We start from the raw sequence: 20,323 nt of genomic DNA, 5'->3' as shown, positions 1-20,323 counted from the left end.
GTCTCCAGTGGCCGAAGAAGCAGCTTGACCCTGGCACACCTGGATTCTTCTCCAGCTGAAGGCGAGATGCAGCCAGAGCCACCAAAGCGCCACCTGAAGTGATCTCTCAAAGGAACTGTGAGATTGGACAGTCAGGAAAAGCCTCAGAGGGAACAAAACTCCCATTTCCTTCAGCACAGGGTTGTGGCCAACTTTGTCCAAGGAGAAGCCATGGTGTGGATACACCCAAATGTGGATTTTACTCCCAATTTGCAGGAAGGTATTCCCTAGGGAACTGACAAGGTGAGCAGGGCCCATTATCCCTTCCATGGTGGCCGTTAAGAACCCCATAGCTCCAAGAAACTCCAGGGAACTCCCCTCCTGGTGGACATCCAGCCTGGAAACACCAGCAGACCTGGCCTTGCATGTGCTGCTGAGGAAAGGACAGTGCTCAGCGTGCAGCCACGGGAGAGGGAAAACACCAGGATCTAGATGTGGAACACACTCAGCAGGTCAAAACCCAGCTCTGAAATAGGCACAAAATACCCCCTCAGCCACCAGTGTCTTATTCTGATGTGTTACACAGAGAGACAATTTATGGCTGCTCACCCTTAAGAGGGGAATTTTTTGGCTCCATTTCCCAGTACTAATCCTTAAAAAAAAGGATTTTCACCCCTTGGCATGATCTGGGAGTAGACTGAGGATGCTGCAGTCACCTGGTTTCATTGCTCCCTTCAGTCCCAGGGGCCGTGGGCCACACTGTACTCCAGGATATTCCCTGGAGCCACACAGTGCCAGGAATTACATGACCAGAATTCCTGAATTCCTAAAGTTCAGAGACTTGTAGAGGCAAAAAGATCCATGAGGCCTAAAAAGGCTGGACAGCCAGCTATGGAGCTGGGGTGGTTTAAAACGCCTGGCAAATAAACACCAGCAAGGCTGAAGTAATAGTTAAAAAGTATTTCATTCTTTTAAAAAGACAGCACACAGAGATTTCCATTTCCCACCATAGTAACAAGTCCAGAAGTTTCCAGTGCCGAGGCAGTTTTATTTCCACAAATGCCTGGAGCAATAATGATTCCCAGGCACACCCTCCCCAGTCACGACAGGCAGGGGTAGATTTCGATGGTGTTGATCCGGAGGACAGTCTGGGGGTTCACAATGACTGAAAAAGAAGGAAAAGAGGAAAAAAAGAATAATTTAACAGCATAAACCTGGTGCCTACCTCATGCCAGGGCTCCGGAAGGCTGCCCTGGCAGACAGCTGCATTCCATGGGAATGCCAAGGACTGCAGGTCCCAGAGTGGGACTGGGGCAGCCTAGTCAAGGCTTTACCATCCATCCCGTATAAAAACAGCCATAATTCTTTCCTCTTTCAGAGAAGGGAGAGTCATTTGGCAACCCAAACCTGTCCAGGACCCTGTTCGGGCTTGCTGGGAGCTGTGGTGACACATCCAATGATTAAGCCTTTGGGAAGAGAATGGGATTGCTCTTCTGCCCAGGAAGTTTAGGGAACACTGAGGGAATATTAAATGCTGGTGCTCTGTGGGCACACCTGGGAGAGAGGCTGGGCCCTGAGGGCTCTGGGGACACAGAGAACGAGCCCCTTCCTTGGGCTCTTGTGCTGGGACACTTCCCCTCCCACACCCAGCAGGGAAGGAAATGTGTCCTTTCCCTCTTACTTTTCTTCCTCTGGTAGTTGTGCCTCCTCCAGAAGCGCATGTTGATTTTGGGCCATGACTCTGTCTTCTCAATCACTGTGGCCTCCACACGCACCAGGTCCTTCCTTAAAAAGAAGTTGTCAGAAGCATCAGGTTTTGGTTCTTTACACCTGTGGTGGTTCTGATTGGCCCAAAACATCAGTAAAGTATTTTTAACATCTAGGAGAAATGTGGACCCCTCAGAAGCTGTTGCGGTAGGCCTAGGGAGGTGTCTGAGGGGTGGGGTGTGGCACAAAGATGGCTCCTGTGTGTCCTGAGTGAAAGTTCTGGATGTTTTTACATCAAGTCCAGCAGAGGCAATCTCTGATGGCTCTGAAAATGATGGACATGCTGCCGGCCAAGTTTGGGCCAATTAGAGGTGCTAGTTACGCCTCTGTGAAAACATATTTAAGAAGAAATCAAAACAAGGCAGGCACACACTTCTTTCACTTCTTTGTAGTTGGAGGAGGAGGAGGTGGAGGTGAAAATATGTAGAGAGAAAACAGCATGGAGACATCAAGGTCAGTGGAGAAGGTGGGGGAGGAGGTGCTCCAGGCGCCGGAGCTGAAAACCCTCTGCTAGCCATGGTGAAGGCCATGGTGGGGGCAGGAGGTCCCCCTGCAGCCCATGGAGTCCATAAAGATGCAGAAATCCATCCACAGCCCACTCCAGAAGAGCAGATAGATGCCTAGAAAAGACTGTGAACCAGTAGAAGTCTCATCTAAGAGTTAAAACTGCAAAAAGCCTTCCAAAGGAGAGAAAAGGCCTTGCTCCTGGCACAGAAGCAGCCTGGCCTCAGCTTGGGAGAGTCTGCACAGCACTTTATAGACAAAAAGACTCACATTGTAGCAGAATTCCAGCGGGATGTTGCTCGTAAGATTAGACCAACGCCAAAAAAGTTCCCAGAAGACTGTCTCTCGTGGGAGGGACCCCATGGCTAAGTAGAGAACCCCTCTCCCTGATTGGGCTGACCAGTGAACTCCTCTCACCCTGCCCCGTCTGTGTTGCTAGTTTAAAAAGAAGGAAAGGGAGTGAGCACAGAGACTGCTTCTTAAGAGAGTGAGAAGTGAGAGCAGAAAAGCTGCCTAGAAAAAGAAAAAAACTAATAAAGAGTATTTGTAGTAGAAGAATTGTAGTGATGAATAGATTTATGAACCTACTCTGTAAACTAAGAAAATACCCCCACACCCTGCCTCCCTACCCAAGCTTGTTAGTTATAAAAGAAGAAAGGGGGTGAATACTACAGGTTCGTAAGAGGGAGGGGGGGAGTGAACAAAATAATGTATGAAAAGTTTATTTTTGCCTTGCATTTATCCTCCAACTCTGTTAAGTAATTAAATCACTTTCTGCAACTAAAAGATAGAGCCTGTTTGCCATTTTTCTTTTTCTGTGCGTCCTCCTACAAACCAGTGTCCTATCTCATTTAACTCATGAGATTAGTGTGTATTTTTAGTTTTTTCTGTAGCAAAAGAGAGTCAAAGTGCCTGGCGTTTAGTCAAAGTCAAACCCCGACAACATCCTACTGTTGGGGAGCAGGTTTCTGGGATAAGAGCTACAGGGATAACCCATCCTGCCTGATGAGCTGAATCCTGGGAATTACAGATCCTCCATGGGAGGAGGGCCACCTGCCCAGGCACAGCCAAAGGCCTCCAGGTGCTGCACCTGGAACAGGAGATGTGGCTGTTCATGACTTCCCTGCCATGTGAGGGATGAGATCATTCCCTCTGAGCAGGCAGGAGGGAGAGGGACCTGCAGGAACTTGTAGGATTGCAGCAAGATGAATTCCCCTGGCACCTCCAGGTGATCTCATGTGTCCTGCTTTGGTCTGGGCACAGGATGAGCCCATCCCTGCTCCTGGACACCACAGAAATCCTTCTTCCTCCTCCCATCCTGGTCCCCACACAAGTCCTTCCTGCTCCTCTAAAACATCACAGACAGCTGGAAAAAATTATCACCTTGTTAGAAGTGTTATAACTTTCCCAATAATTTTCCAATTAATCGTTTTAATCCGCCATAAGCAATTTTCCACTGTAGCCAGCATTTAGCAAGGCTTACCCATAAGCTGCTGCTGTGGGAACACAATTTTGGGGAAAATTACGGAAACTAAGTTTTGCTAAAACAACTGTAATCAACCTTGATATGCTTCAATAGTCTCAGAAGGTGAGAACCCCCAGGCAGCATCCAGACAGGAGCTTTGGACAGGGGGGGTTTAGTCAGCAGCCACAGGGAAGGAGGAGGAGCTGCTCTTCCATGCACAGCAGGGCAGAATTCCATTAAAAGCTCGTTAGGTTTGCCACAGGAAGACATTTAAAGACCATTTTGCTGACAAACGGCTCTGTCTGCACTTGAGGGGGGCAGAGGGGGAAGCCCATCCAGCCGAAATTGTTCCAGCAAGGTCACTGGGAGGCCAAAGGCTTCAGACAGTCACCATCTCTTAAAATCCACCCTGGGGATGTGATTAAACGTGAGATTTGAATCCTGGAGGAAATTTATCTGCAGTTAGTGACCAGCCCAGAAGAAAAGAGACATAAAATAATGTAGATTTAAGAGACCACTGGGTGACCCCGACATCCCAGCTCCAGGATTTGCACCATATCCAGCACCACTGAACCACACACAAACCCTGCAACCCTGAGGGGGAAACCAGAGAGCAAACTGCACTCCAGCTGTGGTTCACCACTAATTTGGCACTAGACTTCCTGGATTCAAGGCCCTGCTGAGCTCTCTGTGGGACACAGCTCTAGGCACTGCTGGCGGGAGGCTGAAGCACAACAGAAACCAACTCGCTGGAGAAGAGCTCATGAGCAGGATGAGTTCTCAGCAAAACAGAGCCCAAGGAAAAAATAAAAATCTCTATCAAACGTTTTCAGTATGCCTGGAATGTCCATAAAAGTAAGAAGGGGGTCACACATTTCCCAGAGCCTGACACAGCTGGGCCTGCTGCCTTCAGCAGCAAAATGTTTCACAGATTGGATTTTTGCAGAAGGTGAGAAAAACTCAGGCTGGAATCTCATGGATCTGAGCTGGGCTGAAAGGTGCTGTCAAGAGGCAGAGAAAAAGATCCAGACAAGCCACAACCCCACAGGATCATAACTCTTGGAAGTCATAACTCCAGCTGCCAGCTCACTCCCTGCAGGACTAAATCCCAGCCCAGCCCAGCTGCCTGGGACAAGAACAGGTCCAAGGCCTTTGGCATTTCCACTGCAAAAAGGGGCAGGGAGCAGGAGAAACAGCAAGGTTTCCTAGAGGGAAAACCCCCATCAACTCTATTTTATCTAGAAATAAGCCAAACTTTCCCTCCACTCTGCCTAACACGGGCTCCAGCCCTTGTGCCAGCCGGGGCAGGCAGTGACCTGGACAAACACAGAGCTCGATGGATTCCAGAGCAGCAGCCAGCCAGCAGCTCCCAGAATAGCCTCCACTGTGCAGATGTGGTGTTTTAGGGTTTAAAGGAGCGTCATCCTGGGAGGTACCACAGGAACAAACCCTGTCCAGCTGTCCTGAGCAGGACACATTGCGAGCCGGCAGGAAGCAGCTCCGGTGCAGTGTCAGGCTGTGAGCACTCACTGGGTGTTTATTTATACAGCAACAAACACACAGAACTGCCTCTGCTCTCATCCAGCCTCTTCTCTCCAAAATGGCCGTGGCTTAGGGATTGTGTGAGAGAACGTTGCTGGTGACACCCTTTCCCCTTCTCCTTTCCCCCTTCCCTTTTCCCTCATCCCATATCGAAGAGCTGGGATTTGTGTGGCTTCCCTGCAGTTCAGAGGGTGATGGCATCTCCCCCCAGCCTTCACCCTTCCTGGCCAGCCTCCTCCTCCTCCTCTTTCTCCCCCTGGTCCCTCTCAGCCAAAGGCCCTGCAGTCCAGGCCAGCTTGGTCTGCCTCAAGTGCCAAGGGATAAACTCCTCTCAAGCTCTGTGACTGCTGGATGACATGATTAAGAGGAAAGGAAAAATTAGGAACAGTAAAACTAAGGTTAAGGCCTGCTGGGGTAAGACAGCGGCAAAAGGAAAAGGGTTAAAAACCCAACTCAGGGGATTAGGAAAAGGATTTCTGGCTTATTTCAAGATGACTATGACCAAAACTAGGGTAAGAGGGTAAAGATGTTGAAGAGCAACATGTCCTGCTAGTTCGTGCAAGGAGGAAAAGATCCAACTGAGGTGAATATCCAAGAGCCACCTCAGAACTAGGAACTGCTGCTCTCCCAGCACTGGGGAGGGGGAGAGCCACCAGAGGCTAATGAGCTGTTTTATTGGTGATTCTTCCAAAAGCCACGGGGCCGGGATCAAAGTTAGTGCTGATAAATCCCAGTTTCAGGCACTGTGGAGCCCTGAAGCCACAATTAAGTACAAAAATGTAATATAATTCCTTTATGAAGCATCTTACCCCAGCAGCGGCCTTCCAATGAGCGTGAAGTCGTCAGCACCAACCAGCAAAACCTGGGAGGAATAAATCAGGCACAAATCACTGCTCATTGTCCAGGCAGAAATGCAAACAAGACCTTTTGAATCCTACAGCCATAAAGGAGTAAAACTACTTAAAACCAGGCCTTCCCACATTTCAAATTTGACACTAACTGGAGGGGTGGTGAGGAAAGCTGCGAACAGGGAGGGGACAGAGCCATTACTCTTCCAGAGAGCTTGTCCCACTAGAACACTCTGCAGAAGTATCTTTCTCTATGATCAGAACACACTGAACCTCTCTGTCCTGGCTCATCAGCAGCCATAAAAAATATGGAAAGCAATCAGGGAAGAATAACCTGCCTTGTGTGGGATCTGCATAAATGGCAGCTCCTGAACTGTTGGATTTTTACGGCAATTGCTACAAACCCCAGTGCAGAAACAATTCCCTCCTTCTCCTCCATAAGGCCTCAAGATGGGAAATAAAGAAATGACCATCTGAGGATTCACCAGCCCTTGCTGTTTTGGGGCATTGCAGCCTCATCTAAAGGAAGAGGCAGGATAAAAGAGGATACAGTGGGAAAAGACTGCATTTCCCTGAATCATCAAGGTTGGAAGAGATCTTCAAGGTCACGAAGTCTAACCATCAACCCAGCACCACCATAATCTCCCCTAAACCGTGTCCCCAAGTGCCACATCTGGAGCCATTTCTCCCAGGCTGCTTCCCAATTCCTCTGGCAGCACTTAAAAACCACACAGAAATGGTCAGGAGAAGTCCCGGCTTTTGTTTTAGACAGATATTGCCAGAAAAAAATCCCCAAAGGGCTCTGGTGCTCAGGCAAATTTTCACCTTCACTCCCATTCAGACCTTTGCATTCTGAGCTGGCTACACCACAGAAATCCCTCCTCTCTGTTGGACACAGGGATGTGGGGCACAGCTGAGGACATCCCTAAAAAGCTGCCTCAAAACTGGGCTTCAAGGCAATGGAGGAGCCCAGAAACTCCCCAGCTCTCCTTAATTACTTGCTTAGCACTAACAACCAACACAAAGGTGAAGCCAACAGAATCCCACTCCATAGTATTTCCCTTCAGTCTGGATTAATGAGCCTCTGCAAGCTCCTGCTGGTTGCCCAAGCCTGAACATACAGATATTAGTTGGCTCTTGGCAATTCTCCCCTCTGTGCCCCATCTCTCTGCCTCCACCCGGCCCAGCATGATAAGGATCTTGCAGAGTCCTGAGGAGTTTATAATCCCTCTGGGAGTCCTGCAAGGAATTAAGAGGTTGGACTCGATGATCTTAGAGGTCTCTTTTCCAGCCTAAATGATTCTGTGATCCATGGTGTTGGAGTCTCAAGGCAAAAACAGGCTTTCGCTGCTGGCTCTGGAAACAACAACTGTCATTTTCTTTTTTTGGAAGGAATTAGGACAACAAAAATCTGTCTACCCACAGAGTCTGGCAAGACTCACTCCAGCCCTGTTGAACAGAAATCACAATAACATCTGAAACTGGAACAAAACTAAGGGAATTGGAACAAAGCAAAGGGCTGGAGTGAGGGTGGGAGACCCCACAGGAGCACTTTGGGATGTGGTGTTAAAACTGGTGATGGGTTTTGCCTCCAGGGAATGTTTGCAGGGAATCTGCTCCGGTTTTTTCACCTTTTCCATCCGGATTCGGTCTCCACACTCAGCCTCCAGCACGTTGTCCATCATGATCAGGTCTTCACTGGTGATTTTCCACTGCTTGCTGGCAAAGTGGACGACGGCGAAGAGCCGACCGTATTCCCCCGCAGAGATCAGCCTGTTCACCTTCCGCACCACTTCTGCTGGCAAACAGCAGGGCAGGGATCAGGGCAGCACTCCCAGAGAGCTGGGAAGGGCTGGGAAAAGTCACCCAGCCATCCTGCTCTCCCCCCAGCACTCTTATCTCCTGGGAATCTTTAAGAAAGGATCAACAGCAGTGTTGCTTCCCAGACGTGTGAGCCTCCCTTTCTTAAAATTAATTATTTATTTGTATTTTAGGTGCTGGCAAAGCCACACATAAGTAAACATCTTGTATACACTGTGCAGCTACCCTACACTGCTGACTCTCTGCCTGCTCCTCAGGCATCCCAAAATATACTGTACTTGGATATAAAGCATTCCAGAAAAGAGCTCTTGTCCATGCATCTCGTGTTTGGAGAAAATTCCCTCCATTTCCAAGTCACGTGTAGACAGCCCAGGACTCTGAGTAGCGCCTAAGGCACACAGGAACATTGGGAAGAGCTTGGCAAAGTATCAGGGAAAAGGCTTCCAACATACAGCAAAGCCTGGCCTGAGAACTTGTACCTGCAGCCAAGGACAAGAGAGACCTGACCCTCGCTCCATCCCAGAAAAATCTCTTCCCACATGCATTCAGAGCCGGGCCAGGAGCAGGAGAGATCCTAGAGACCAGGTCCTGCATAAGGACAAACTCCATTCCCTGCGATCAGCTTCCTGGGCAGTGAATCCAAACCCAGTTTTTACGGGGAACACCAGAAGGTGTTGCTCCCTGACACCATCCCAGCGCCAAACAGCAGCTTCCCACCCTCCTGAGCTGCTCAGAAAAACACATTTTCACCATTGTCCTAAAAAGTGGCTGATTCATTTGGTTTCCTTCTTGGAATGCAAACACAACATCCCTTTGGGACAGACAGGAATCCAGCAGCCAGGCAAACCCAACCCAATCCTTACAGGAACACTCGGAAAAGGTCCAAGTTTCAAGCCAGAGGATACAAACTCAAAGGTAGAGGTAGGAACACACATTATTTGCAGGGCAGGAGCTGCTGCAGTTCCCACCAGAATAAAGAGTTGTTGATAACTCTTCCAGCACCTCCAGTGCCAGGAAACATCAAGTGATTGCTGGCTTGGATCTCAGCACCACATGGAGAGACCCATCCTAAAATATCCAGGGCTGTTTGCACAGCCAGCGGGAGACAGGAGACAGAACCGAAACACTCTCACTGCTGTTCCCTTTGGATAAGCACAGCCAGGAGATAACGATGAAGAGCTCAGCAGCAGCAGGGGGGAATCCATCAGGGATGGGAGCAATCCCTCAGGATGGGACCCTGCTCCCCACAGGGCTCGCACTGCTGGGTTATGTCACACACAGGGACAGGCGCCCATCTGTCACCTGAGAAACCCCAGGAGCACAGAGCAGATAAAAAGCAGGATCAAAACAGGGAGGAGACATGGAGCAGGAGGCTCTCTCCAAAGCACATCCCTCAGTCAGGAACATGCTCCAGCCACAGGATGGGGGAGATCTGCAGAAAGTTGAGCTCAGCTCTTCTTGTCAACCTTGTCCCCAGCTCAGAGCACTGAGTGGGGTCATGAGTCCAGTCATTCCTTGGACACCTCCAGGGATGGGGACTCCACCAACCTCCCTGGGCAGCTCCTTCCAGTGCCTGCCAGCACTTTCCAGGAAGAAATTCTTCCTGATGTCCAACCTGAACCTGCCCTGGCACAGCTCGAGGCTGTTTCCTCTCATCCTGTGGCTGCACCCAGCGGTCCTGACAAGCTGGGGGGACAGGGGCACGATCACCAACATTCTATCACACTGTGTCCCACCTCTGCAGCTCTGTCCTGTGCCCACCTTCCAACTGCTCCCACTGCCTGGATGTTCTGTTTTATGCACCAAAATACACCAGCTCCCCGTGTGCCCACCATCCAACTGCTCCTGCTGGCTTTGATTTAGCCAGTGAATGGAAAATAACTCCTTTCTCCGGCCCAAAAGGCTACTCTCGTGCTTCAATTTTTTTAATGTATTGTTTTGTGCCACACATCACATCAGGAAAGGTTCCCCTGGGAGGAACAAGCTCCCATAAACTAAGTAGAAATCATATTGCACCCAAATCTCCCAAACCAGCAGCTGGAGCACAAAAAAACACGTCAGGAATAATAAAAAAACCTAAAATTAAGAACGCAAGCTTCCAACTGACGACATTTATGCTCGATAAAGCCACAAAGCAATGCTGGAGGACCAGATTTGAGACTTTTACCTGCATGATACTTGGCTTCTTCCACTGGGTCTGGAAGTTTCACTTCAGGCCATGGGGGTGAAGTCAAGGAAGTTTTGGCAACAAGTCTGTGAAGGACAAGGTAAAATTCACTGTAGCAAACAGATACTGCCAAGAGGCGGAAAACAGGGAAAGAAGGAAAAAAGAGATGGAGATGGAGTAGAAATGGATATTACTCACAAACACCCAACCAAAAGGCATCACATTATAGGTAACAATTAGGCAAGAATCTACAACAGCCCAAAACCAATCTTGTGTATAAAGAGGAATGAGATTTGCCTTGGAAAACTCCGTAAGATGACCACAAAGGTCGTGGTTTCTGAAACCTGAAAATTTAGTAGATTTTGTAAATAATAAAAAGCAAGTATCATCCCCACCAGGACTGGGTAGTTCAGCTTTTCCTGCATGCACAAGTCCACATTTTACCTAAGCAACACAGGATGTACAAATGGCATAAAATATTCAGGAATAAACGTGAGATGTAGTGAAAAAATGCAAAATTTACTCAAAATCCCTTGCAATGATTGATTTACCCTGTAATCCCCAGCAAAACATACCAAAAGGCTTTAATTTAACAGCAACTCCAAGTACCTGTGAGTACATAACCACAGGCACCAAGACCTCACAGGGTTTAGTGAGGATTTTGGGTGCTGTGTCACCCAGGCAGAGATCCAAGGATCTCTGATCCTAGAGGATGAGCAGGAAGAAGAACAGTACATCCTGCCATTTCCCACAGCAGGAATTCTCTACTCCTGCAGTGTCCCCTCCTGGTCACAGCCAGCAGCAGCTCAGTCCAGGAGATCTCGGCACAGGGAATGGAATAAAGGCACAACAAGCAGCCCCCAAAGTATAGGAAAAAGCAAAGCCTTAAGGTCATGTCAGAAGAGTTATCACAGAATTCCAGGATGGTTTGGCTTGGAATGGATGCTAAAGCTCATCCAGTTCCAACCCAAGGCAAGAACATCTTCCACCAGACCAGGAATGTGATAAAAAAAAAAAAACCCAAACCAAAAAACCCCTTCTGGGAAATGTGGAAAGGCAGGCAAAGGAAAACCAGCTGCCCTGCCCACCCTGCTGAAGCAGGCCAGCATTCCAGGGGGAAAAGGCAAAGTGATGTGTGACATTACCCTGGCTGTGGGGATGAGCTTTGGGAGCTCTGGTGCCGAACTGCAGCCGAAAGCAAGGAGGCTGAAAGGGAGAGGGGAGAGAATTAAACACAGGCAGCAGCTGCTGGGCTTGTGCAGAACTCCAGAATCACTCAGGCTGGAAAAGCCCCCCCAGACTATTGAGTCCAAGCTGTGTCCGATTCCCACCTTGTCCCCAGCCCAGAGCACTGAGTGGCATGTCCAGACATTCCTTGGACACATCCAGGGAAGAGGACTCCAAAACTCCCTCAGCAGCCCCTTCCCAGCCTGGGATGGAGAAGATTGATGAAGTCCCCACTTCCCCCAAGCCCCTGGATTTTGCTGAAAGCTTTATACCAAGCTAGGAAAAACTGTAAAGCTGACTCTCCTTTTTGATAACATTCCCTGGCTTTTAGGCTGCTCCAAGGCTGATGCTGGGAAAGACCCGAGTCCCTTCCACCTCTGCCCAGGGAAGGGTTCCAAGTCTCATCCAGCAGGTGCATGGCAGGGATACACCAGGGCAGGAGGCAGCAGTGGACACCCTGGCCTGCTGTCAGCCTCCTTCCATCCCAGCAGCAGGCAGAGCATTTTCCCTTCCTTCTCTTCTTCCCAGCAGGAGGCAGAGATACCTCCTTCTTTTCGTCCTTCTTTTCACTCCAGCAGATGGACTACCCCAGTCCATCCATCCTTCCTTTCCTTCCTTCCTTCCCTCCATCCCAGCCGCAGGCAGAGCACCTTCCTTTCATTCCTCCCGTCCACCCCAGCAGCAGGCAGAGCTCCTCGCTTCCTCCTTCCTTTCTCTCCCTCCTTCCCTCCCAGCAGCAGAGAAGGCAGGGGGCAGAGATATCACCCTTCCCTCCCATTCCCTGTCCCATTCCCGTTCCCGACTCCCCTCACCTCCCGCCCGCCGCGCTCGCGCCGCCGCCATGGCGGTGACCTCGCGCCGGACGCGGAACCGCGCGGGGCGGGGCGCGCGCCCGGGGTGGGCGGGGCCATGGCGGCCTGAGGGAGGGAGCCGCGGCGGACATGGCGGCCGAGGCGGCGGAGCGGCACCTGGCGCTGCTGCGGGACGAGCGGGAGGCCGAGGTGGCACAGAGCAGGTGCGGTCCACGGGACGCCGGAGGCACCGCCGGAGGGGGCACGAGCACCGAGCGCCGCGGGGTTGCGGGGCAGGGACGGCCGGGGACACGTGCGGCTGGGGGGCACGGGAGCGCTGTCACCCGGGGGAGCACAGAGGGACGCTCAGCTGGCACCCACTGTCACCTATGGAAACCCTGAGAGATCCTCCCCTGGACCTCGTGTCACCAATGGAAACCCTCTTGTCACCTGTGGCAATGCTGCTGGAATCCCACCTTTCTAGCCAGCCCACCCCAATGGGAAACCCACCCCACAAGGCTCTGATCCATGGGGGATCCTGCTGGATTCGCCCCCTTAGGGCACTCACCCTCTTAGATGCCCATGCTGGGCGTACAGACGCTTACCCAGCCATGAGGATGGGGATGCCAGCAGCCAGGATAAGCTCTATCTCCTGGAGCTGTGACCCTCAGCCTCACCGCATGGCGTTCCCACCCGTGTGTGGTTCCCAGGGCATGGCAGGAGAGCGTCTCCCTGAAGGAACTGCAGCGCAAAGGGGTCTGCTTGCTCAAGCTCCAGGTCACCAGCCAGAGAACTGGCCTCTACGGGCGTCTCCTCGTGACATTCCAGCCCAGGAAATGGGATTCGGACACCGAGCTGCCCTCCAACAGCTTTGGGCCTGGTCAGTGACATTCCTGTCTTTCCAAAGAAAGAGGTCTTACAGTAATGGAATGGTTTGGGTTGGAAAGGGCCTTAAAGCTTATCCAGTTCCACCCCCTGCCATGGGCAGGGACACCTTCCACTACCCCAGGTTGCTCCAAGCCCTATCCAACCTGGCCTTGGATACTTCCAGGGATGGGGCAGCTGCAGCTTCTCTGGACAGTGACACATTCGCCTCACCTCAACGCTGTCCCTTCAAACCCTTGCAGGGGACATCGTGGGGCTCTATGAGTCAGCTGGGCAGGGGGACCCGCTGTGCACGGGCGTGGTGACACATATCACCCCCAAGGCAGTGACAGTGGCCCTGGAGGAGCCCCGGGATGGGGAGCTGGGCGTGGACCACGAGCGCTCCTTCTGCCTGCTCAAGCTGGCCAATGACGTCACCTACAACAGGCTCAAAAGGTGAGGGCTCACCTGGGCTCACTCTGCCCAGCGGGGTGAGTAGTGCCAAGTTTAGTCTGGAAAAGCTCTTCCCAGGCACTTGCTAGTTTGGATTTGTCAGTCAACAGCCTCACAACAGTCTCCATTTACACACCTGCTGGCTGGTCCTGCTCTTCCCTTTCCCTCTTCCAACCGTGTTTTGATCCTGTTACATCACCTCTGGAACTCTCTGGGTTCTATGCAGGGCCTTTTCCATCCTGGTGGGAGGAGTGAACATCTTCCTGTATAAACATCCTGAAAAAGCACATTTGGCTGTACCAAGCAGGAGCAATGGGAAGTGGCAGCCTGACCAGCACAGGTTGGGAGATGTAGGAATAGTGTGGGATTAGTCTTGTGGGGTAGCATTGTTCAGCTTTGGAAGAGTTCAGTCCATACTCACAGCCTGTGTCTGGGCCCTTGGGAGTCTCCAAGGAATTCCTGCTGTGCCTGTAACCTGGATATTCCCTTCTTTGGCAGAGCTTTAACTGCGCTCAAGCAGTACCGTGGTGGCCCAGCCTCCAACCTGATCGACGTCCTCTTCTTTGCCTCTGCTCCCAGGGCATTCCCTGAAACAAGTAAGGATCCTTTTTTATCAGGCTTGACGCCCGTCAATCCTTGGGAATTGCCCCTGGGAACACAAATAGCTCTGATGCTTGTACAGTTTTTATCCACACGTGCAGCTGCTTTGCTACAGAAAAGGCCCCACTGTTGAATGCGAGTCATCAGTGCTGTTGCAACTGGTGGCATTGAACACTGTGTTCACACTGGTTTGTACTGGGCACATTCCCCTCATGGAAAGAACCTTGACAAAAAACTTGGATATAACTAGAATCCCCTTAGTTGTAGTTCTGTGGAAAAAATGAAAGATGAAATGACACAGCTTTACGTTTCAGAGAAACCACGGTGAGAGCAAAGCCTCTGATCAGTAGCTGTGTCAGATATCAGCAGCTGCTAATGGATATTATCCCTTGACAGAAGGAAAGGATCATCTGGGCTGCAAAAAATCAGGGAATGAGGGCTGAGGATGGGTTGGGCTGTGTCTAAGCCATGTACAGAACTCGGGTCTCTGCTTGCCCCACTCGTGCCATCCATCCCTGTCAGGATTCTGCCCCTTTCCCTTCCCTCCACAGCTCCCTGCACTGTTTGTCTTCCTTTGATTCCTGGATTTGTCTGCCCACTGTGGTTTGCCTCTCCCATTCCCTTCAGACAGGCCTGACTTCTGATAGGATATACCAGGGAGAAAAAATGGGTATTAATGAGTCCTGTCCCTGGATCTCTGAGCACTGATCCTAATCTGAGTCAAACCTTTTAGCCCTTTGGCTGTTTGGGCACCTTGGTGCACTCAAGGTTTTAATGTTAAATAAAAGAATTAAATTTTAATCTACTAGCTTTCTTCAACAGTGCTTTTACCCCTGAGGGAGCAGAACTGCCTCTAATGAAGGAAAAGTCCCTTTCACCACATCACTCAACTGTGCCAGGCTGAGCAGAGATGCATTTTCCATCTTCTCAGCTCTGGGAATATTGACGGATAGACTGAGCCACATTAGACAGGCAGAGGAGGTGCAATATGAACACAAAGGCCTTCCAGTCACCTCCTCACTTCAGAGCTGCCTTCTCCCCAGCTCGAGAGATGTTGTACTAGCCAGGAATTAAGTGATAATAACTTGGAATAAGCCTGCTCTGAGCTGAAGGACTCTGACAGACAAACCTCATACCATTCAGGTAGCTTTTCCATGTCACAGCCTCTCCTTCCATGACCAAGCACCCATCAGCCTGCTTTCTTTGGAGATCTGTCTCATCCCATCCATTATCTGGTTTCAAACAAACCCATCAGCAGGCTGAGTCAATAAGTCCTGGGCAGCTCATGAAATTGGCTGTCTAGACACACATCTGTGTCAACACCGTTCCGAGATGCGAGACGAGCTCGCTTCCGTCAGAAACCAGGGAGCCACGGGAAGGAGTGAGGGCAAAATCCACTCCAGCAGGTGAAATGTGCAGCAGCAGAAGCCGAAATGTGATCTTTTTTTAAATGTGGGGGAAAAGATGAGAATCCTAATTTTTCAATCAGAGAATCTTGTAGGTAGGTTCTGGTACCGCTGTGCATTTTAGTAATTAATTATCAGACACCAGCAGCCCAACCCAGCACATCAAAGCCCAAGTCCTTTCAAAACACTTAAAAATGCAACAATAAATACCCTTGGCATAACACAAAGACGTGGGAAAGACTGTGGGAAGGATAACCTGTGGAATAGTCAAAAGGAGAGGAAGGCATCACCAGTGGGTAGCGTGGATCTGCAGCAAAGATTTGGGCTGGCACAAAGCACTTTCACACCTCACCTTGCTGCCTCCAGAAAGGTTCCAAGAGGGAGAATAATTTTTCCAAAAAAGGCAGGCTCTGGACTGAGCAGGAATTTTGCCCTTATCAGACTCCCTGGGAAGTAGAATCCTGGTGCTCATCAATCAAAAATGCCCTGCTTGTCTCCCTGCCACTTTGACCTGCACCCATGGCCCTGGTGGAGCTTCCTCACCTGAAATCTCCTCCAAATAATCCTACCCGGCTCCCAGCATCCCTGTGGGACCCCTGCACCCCCACATTTTGGGAATGGAGGGAGTGGAGAGGCTTTGTTTGCCAGCAGAGGCCAGCATTGCTCTGCTTGTTGTGCTCCTCCCAGCCATCCAAGAGGGACACATCCCTTTTCCCTCTGGAAGCCAGGCTGTGCCTTACCTGTGCAGGGCACTCACAGCTGCCAGCTCTCTCCTGTGCTCCTGGGCTGCAGAAAGCGAGGAATGCTCATTTCTGTTCCCAGCACTGGCTCCAGAAGGCCTGGCTTATTTCCAGCTCTGCCCATGGCTGTAAAAACATTTGAAAAGGGAATGAAGCAATTAAAGATCCTGGTTAAAAGGTGGGAATGTCCCCAGTAAAAGCCAACCTGGCAGCAGAGCACTGGGGAAGCACCAGGGATTTCTAGCAAAACCTTCTTGGCACAAATTACTTGCCAAAAAACTTAAATGTGCCTTTTCTCTCTGCCCCATGACACCTCTTGTCATCACAGGGCCCATGGAGAGCCCCCCAAGATTCATGGGGAAGACTAAGCAGTCCAGACAACTCAGCTGCCAGATATTTCCTCTGAAGAGCAGAGAAAGTTCTGATCCAGGCTGAAGTACCCACCTGGATTTTGTCCAGTAGCATTGGCTACAATGAGGTTGTGCCGTGGCAGAGCTGCTGGTGGGGCCTGGATTGCTCTTGGGGAGGAATATACCTTGGAAAAGGCTTCCAGCTTCGGAAAACTTGGGATCTTCCTCCCAGGTTTCCATCCATTTTTGGTACAAATACTCCCTTCCTGGGCTTGGATATCACCCCTCAACCCACTGCCTCACCAGAGCTGCTGGAACTGTGCAGATAAGCATCTCAGTTCCCGGGAATGTTAGGGATGCCCAAGGTGATTTGGTTTTTAAAACTAATAGATGGTGTTGCGCATCAGGACACAATTAGCTGGCCACCAGTGAGACACATTCCAGGATTTTTTTCGGGTGAGGTTACCTGGAGCCCAGCCTGCTGCAGGGAGAAGAGTTCAGAGGAGTCACAGCATCCCATAAGAGGCTCTTCCCTCCTCCCCACCACTGTGTCCAGCCCAGGAGAGGCACATTCCTGGCCTTCCCACATAGCAGCTCCTGGCAGCATGTGGTTGGGAGGGATGAGGTTGGGCACATGCCTGGAGAAGTTCCTGAGCTCATCCTTGAGCAAGGAAACATCAATGACTCCCACGGCCCAGCTGGTCCTCACTGTGGGAAAAGCCTCTCTTTTTTAGCAATTCTTGTTTTTTCCCTAGCCTATGGGATGTTTCCTGGTCTTCTCTTAGTCATTAACACACTCACCCAAAAATTATATATAAACCAAGAGGCAGATTGACAGCACAAAGCACCTTTAGCCCCATTTCTCTCTTCCTCATCACCTTCTCAATGAGTATTTTTGGTTTAACTTAATTTAGTTGTGCTGCTTCAAAAGCCACAGGCCACACGAGTTCACCTGCCCAAAACCAGAAGAAACTTCCATGTTTTTAACCCAGCCTGTAAAGCAAAGGGAGGGATGAACCACATGATGCCCAGCAGGGAAGGATGCCCAGAGATGTGTCTTATATAAGCTTTTGTGGGAACGTTATTTTCGGGAAACCTCGGTGTAATGAGTCATCATCCCTGCTGTAATTAACTCCCATAATGAACAGGGAGATTAGCAGCAGGATTAGGGGGGATGAGAATAAATTTGGGCCTAAATGAGATAAATCTGGGAGGTTAAAAAGCAGCTTTTGAAAATTTGGTCTCTGCAGTGAAACCAGTTCTCTTCTAATGCAATTTGCGTGTTCTTTTCTCTTTTTACCTCCCTTATGAAAGCAGAAACTAATTTTAGTTTTATCACTTAAATTGCTATTTGTACCTTTTCCTGCCTTCATTCCCAGTCTTGGCTGATCACCACAGGGCTGTTCTATTCTGCTCACAGACTCTCTAGGTTTTCCTGCTTTTTCACTGGTGCTGCATTGGGTTTGTTCACTGGCAGTGATTTGTTTGCCAGATCTGCTACTTCCTCCCCAACTTTTCATTGAAGGTTTCACTAAAGATGCTGGTTCTCCTGCAAAACAAACCCAGAGCTCCCTCCAGAGCCAGGAAAACCTACCTGTTTGATGCTGGAGCAGCTAAATGGCTCTTAAATTCTGGGAATTTCACCACTGACTGGCTGAAGGCCAGATATCAGGGAGGGGGAGGGAATGGGGAAGCATGGGTGCAGGATGGGGAGCCTGTTTGTTCTGGAAGCATAAAAAGTTTATTTTTACCTTCTGGGGTCTTCCAGTCCCCTCAGTGCTTTCCTCCCAAGGTTCTCCTCATTACCAAATGGATTCGGGCCAGCTCCAGAGAGCTCCATGTAATTCTAGATTTGTGCTTCTCAGCCAGCTCCCAGCTGGGGCTGAGGTCCCAGTGACTCTCCTGCTGTCTCCCCAGAGCCCCTGGAGTTCTTCAATATCTCCCTGGATGAGTCGCAGAGGGAAGCTGTGTCCTTCTCCCTGGCTCAGAGGGAGCTTGCCATCATCCACGGACCTCCCGGCACTGGGAAAACCACGACCCTGGTGGAGATCATCCTGCAGGCTGTGCAGCAGGGCCTGAAGGTGAGGCTCAGTGCAGGGCTGTGGGGACAGGGGCCACCTCAGGTGGTCACCAGTGACCTCCTCTCCTGGAGTGGAGACCTCAGAGCAGCTTTCCAGTTATGGGTGGGGCCTGCATGGAAGCTAGACAGGGATTCTTCATCAGGAACTGGGGTGATGCCACAAGGGAAATGGCTTCAAATGGGAAGAGGGGAAAGTTAGGTTGGATATTGGGAAAAAATCCTTCCCTGTGAGGGCAGAGGGGCCCTGGCAGAGAAGATGTGGCTGCCCATCCCTTCCCACACTGTGGGAAGTGTCCAAGTCCAGGTTGGACGGGGCTTGGAGCAGCCTGGGACAGTGGAAGGTGTCCCTGCCCAGGGCAAGGGGTGGGACTGGATGACCTTTAAGGTCTCTTTTCACCCAAACTACTCCAGGTTTCTGTGATTACTTGGCATACTCCTGGGCTGGAGCTCCCGTTGGAGCTGTGCTAATCCAGAGCCTGCCTTGGTTTGCAGGGACCAGCGATTTCCCCACCAGCTCCACTGAGGTGCTGACAGAAGCTTCCCAGCTCGGGTTTGGTGTTCACTGGGGACCTTACACAAATGCTGCAAAGCAAGGAGGGAATTACCTGTGGTGATGCCAGTGATTTTTTCCCTACAAAAGTGCATCGGTCTCCCTCTCTCTGCTTCTTCCTGCTTGGATAGTTGTGCTGCAGCCTTTGGGTGCCCTGAGAGGTGCCAAGGTGCTGTTTGTCCCTGCAGGTGTTGTGCTGTGCCCCTTCCAACGTGGCCGTGGATAACCTGGTGGAGCGGCTGGCCGGCTGCAGGGTGCGGCTGCTGCGGCTGGGCCACCCCGCCCGCCTGCTCCAGCCCATCCAGCAGCACTCCCTGGACGCCGTCCTGGCCCGCGGGGACAACGCCCAGATCGTGGCTGACATCAGGAAGGACATCGACCAGGCCTGGGTGGGTGGCCCCGCAGCACATCCCAGGGGAGTGGGCGTGTCTGGGGCCTGGAGTAATCCCATTTACTTTGCTTGGAGGTTAGAAGGTCAGATACTAGGGAGAAGTTCTTCCCTTTGAGGGTGGGGAGGCCCTGGAATGGATTTTCCAGAGAAGCTGTGGCTGACCCATCCCTGGAAGTGTCTAAGGCCGACTTGGATGAGGCTTGTGGCAACCTGGGCCAGTGTAATGGGATGATCCATAAGGTCCCTTCCAACCCAAACCATTCTGGGATTCTCTGATCTTCATCTGCTGGAGGGCAGAACTCTTCCTGCCTGAATCCCTCCTGGAAGTGGGAAAATCCCAGCCCTTGTTGCTACGTGGGGAGCTGCTGCCCCTCACATCCTCTGTGTGGCCTGGTCCCTGCCCTCCTCTTCTCCAGAGAAACATTCCCATCATTAATTCACTTCCTCGGGAGCTGTCTGCCTGTCCTGACACTCCCTCCCACTCTCAGCCACCTCGAGTAGAAAGCAGAGCACATTTGAAAATGCATCCTTAATTTCTTCTTTCTCACCCTAATTTTCCTAACCTTATCTTACAACACAGCTCCCATACTTGGGGTGAGGATTTGATGCTAATTAAGTTATTTTCCCTTCCCTTTCTGGTGGCAACACTGTCCAGAAGCCATTTTTTACTTCTTTATTTTCCATCTTTCTCAGTGGTCATTAATTTTCCCTTTCATCTCCTTGGAAGGATTCTGTGACAGAAGCTGCCCTTGGCTGCAGAGAGCTCATCTCCAGGGTC

At 50.8% G+C, this 20,323-nt stretch overlaps 2 protein-coding genes across 3 annotated transcripts in view; one reads left to right on the top strand and one right to left on the bottom strand.

Annotated features, from left to right (window-relative positions):
- Positions 1–1,006: 1,006 nt before the first annotated feature.
- On the bottom strand, positions 1,007–12,225 carry MRPL21 (mitochondrial ribosomal protein L21). The gene is made up of 7 exons (XM_085063614.1): positions 12,133–12,225; positions 11,239–11,299; positions 10,094–10,179; positions 7,737–7,900; positions 6,067–6,119; positions 1,661–1,764; positions 1,007–1,144 (listed from the first exon to the last, which is right to left on the bottom strand). The coding sequence occupies exons 1-7, from the start codon at positions 12,161–12,163 to the stop codon at positions 1,080–1,082; spliced, it is 564 nt and encodes a 187-aa protein (XP_084919740.1). The 5' UTR covers positions 12,164–12,225; the 3' UTR covers positions 1,007–1,079.
- IGHMBP2 (immunoglobulin mu DNA binding protein 2) overlaps positions 12,185–20,323 on the top strand; it is a 22,643-nt gene continuing 14,504 nt past the window's right edge. For both annotated transcript variants that reach the window (XM_085063608.1, XM_085063609.1), the window contains exons 1-6: positions 12,185–12,335; positions 12,822–12,991; positions 13,239–13,431; positions 13,927–14,024; positions 18,442–18,605; positions 19,343–19,543. In XM_085063608.1, the coding sequence (XP_084919734.1) occupies positions 12,262–12,335; positions 12,822–12,991; positions 13,239–13,431; positions 13,927–14,024; positions 18,442–18,605; positions 19,343–19,543 (900 nt within the window). In that variant the 5' untranslated portion in view covers positions 12,185–12,261. The remainder of the gene's footprint in view (positions 12,336–12,821; positions 12,992–13,238; positions 13,432–13,926; positions 14,025–18,441; positions 18,606–19,342; positions 19,544–20,323) is intronic.

Source organism: Lichenostomus cassidix, chromosome 5 (genome assembly GCF_008360975.1).
Source record: "Lichenostomus cassidix isolate B80296 chromosome 5, HeHo_3.0, whole genome shotgun sequence".
In the NCBI taxonomy this organism is placed as follows: domain Eukaryota; kingdom Metazoa; phylum Chordata; class Aves; order Passeriformes; family Meliphagidae; genus Lichenostomus; species Lichenostomus cassidix.
This window is presented reverse-complemented; position numbering and strand designations above follow the sequence as displayed.

Excerpts from the sequence above, each read along its gene's own strand:
- MRPL21 (XM_085063614.1), bottom strand. The coding sequence starts at position 12,163 with ATGGCGGCGGCGCGAGCGCGGCGGGCGGGAG. Across the intron at positions 11,300-12,132 it reads GCGAGCGCGGCGGGCGGGAG|CCTCCTTGCTTTCGGCTGCA; the intron begins GTGAGGGGAGTC and ends TCTCCCTTTCAG. Across the intron at positions 1,145-1,660 it reads CAACTACCAGAGGAAGAAAA|TCATTGTGAACCCCCAGACT; the intron begins GTAAGAGGGAAA and ends CTTCTTTTTCAG.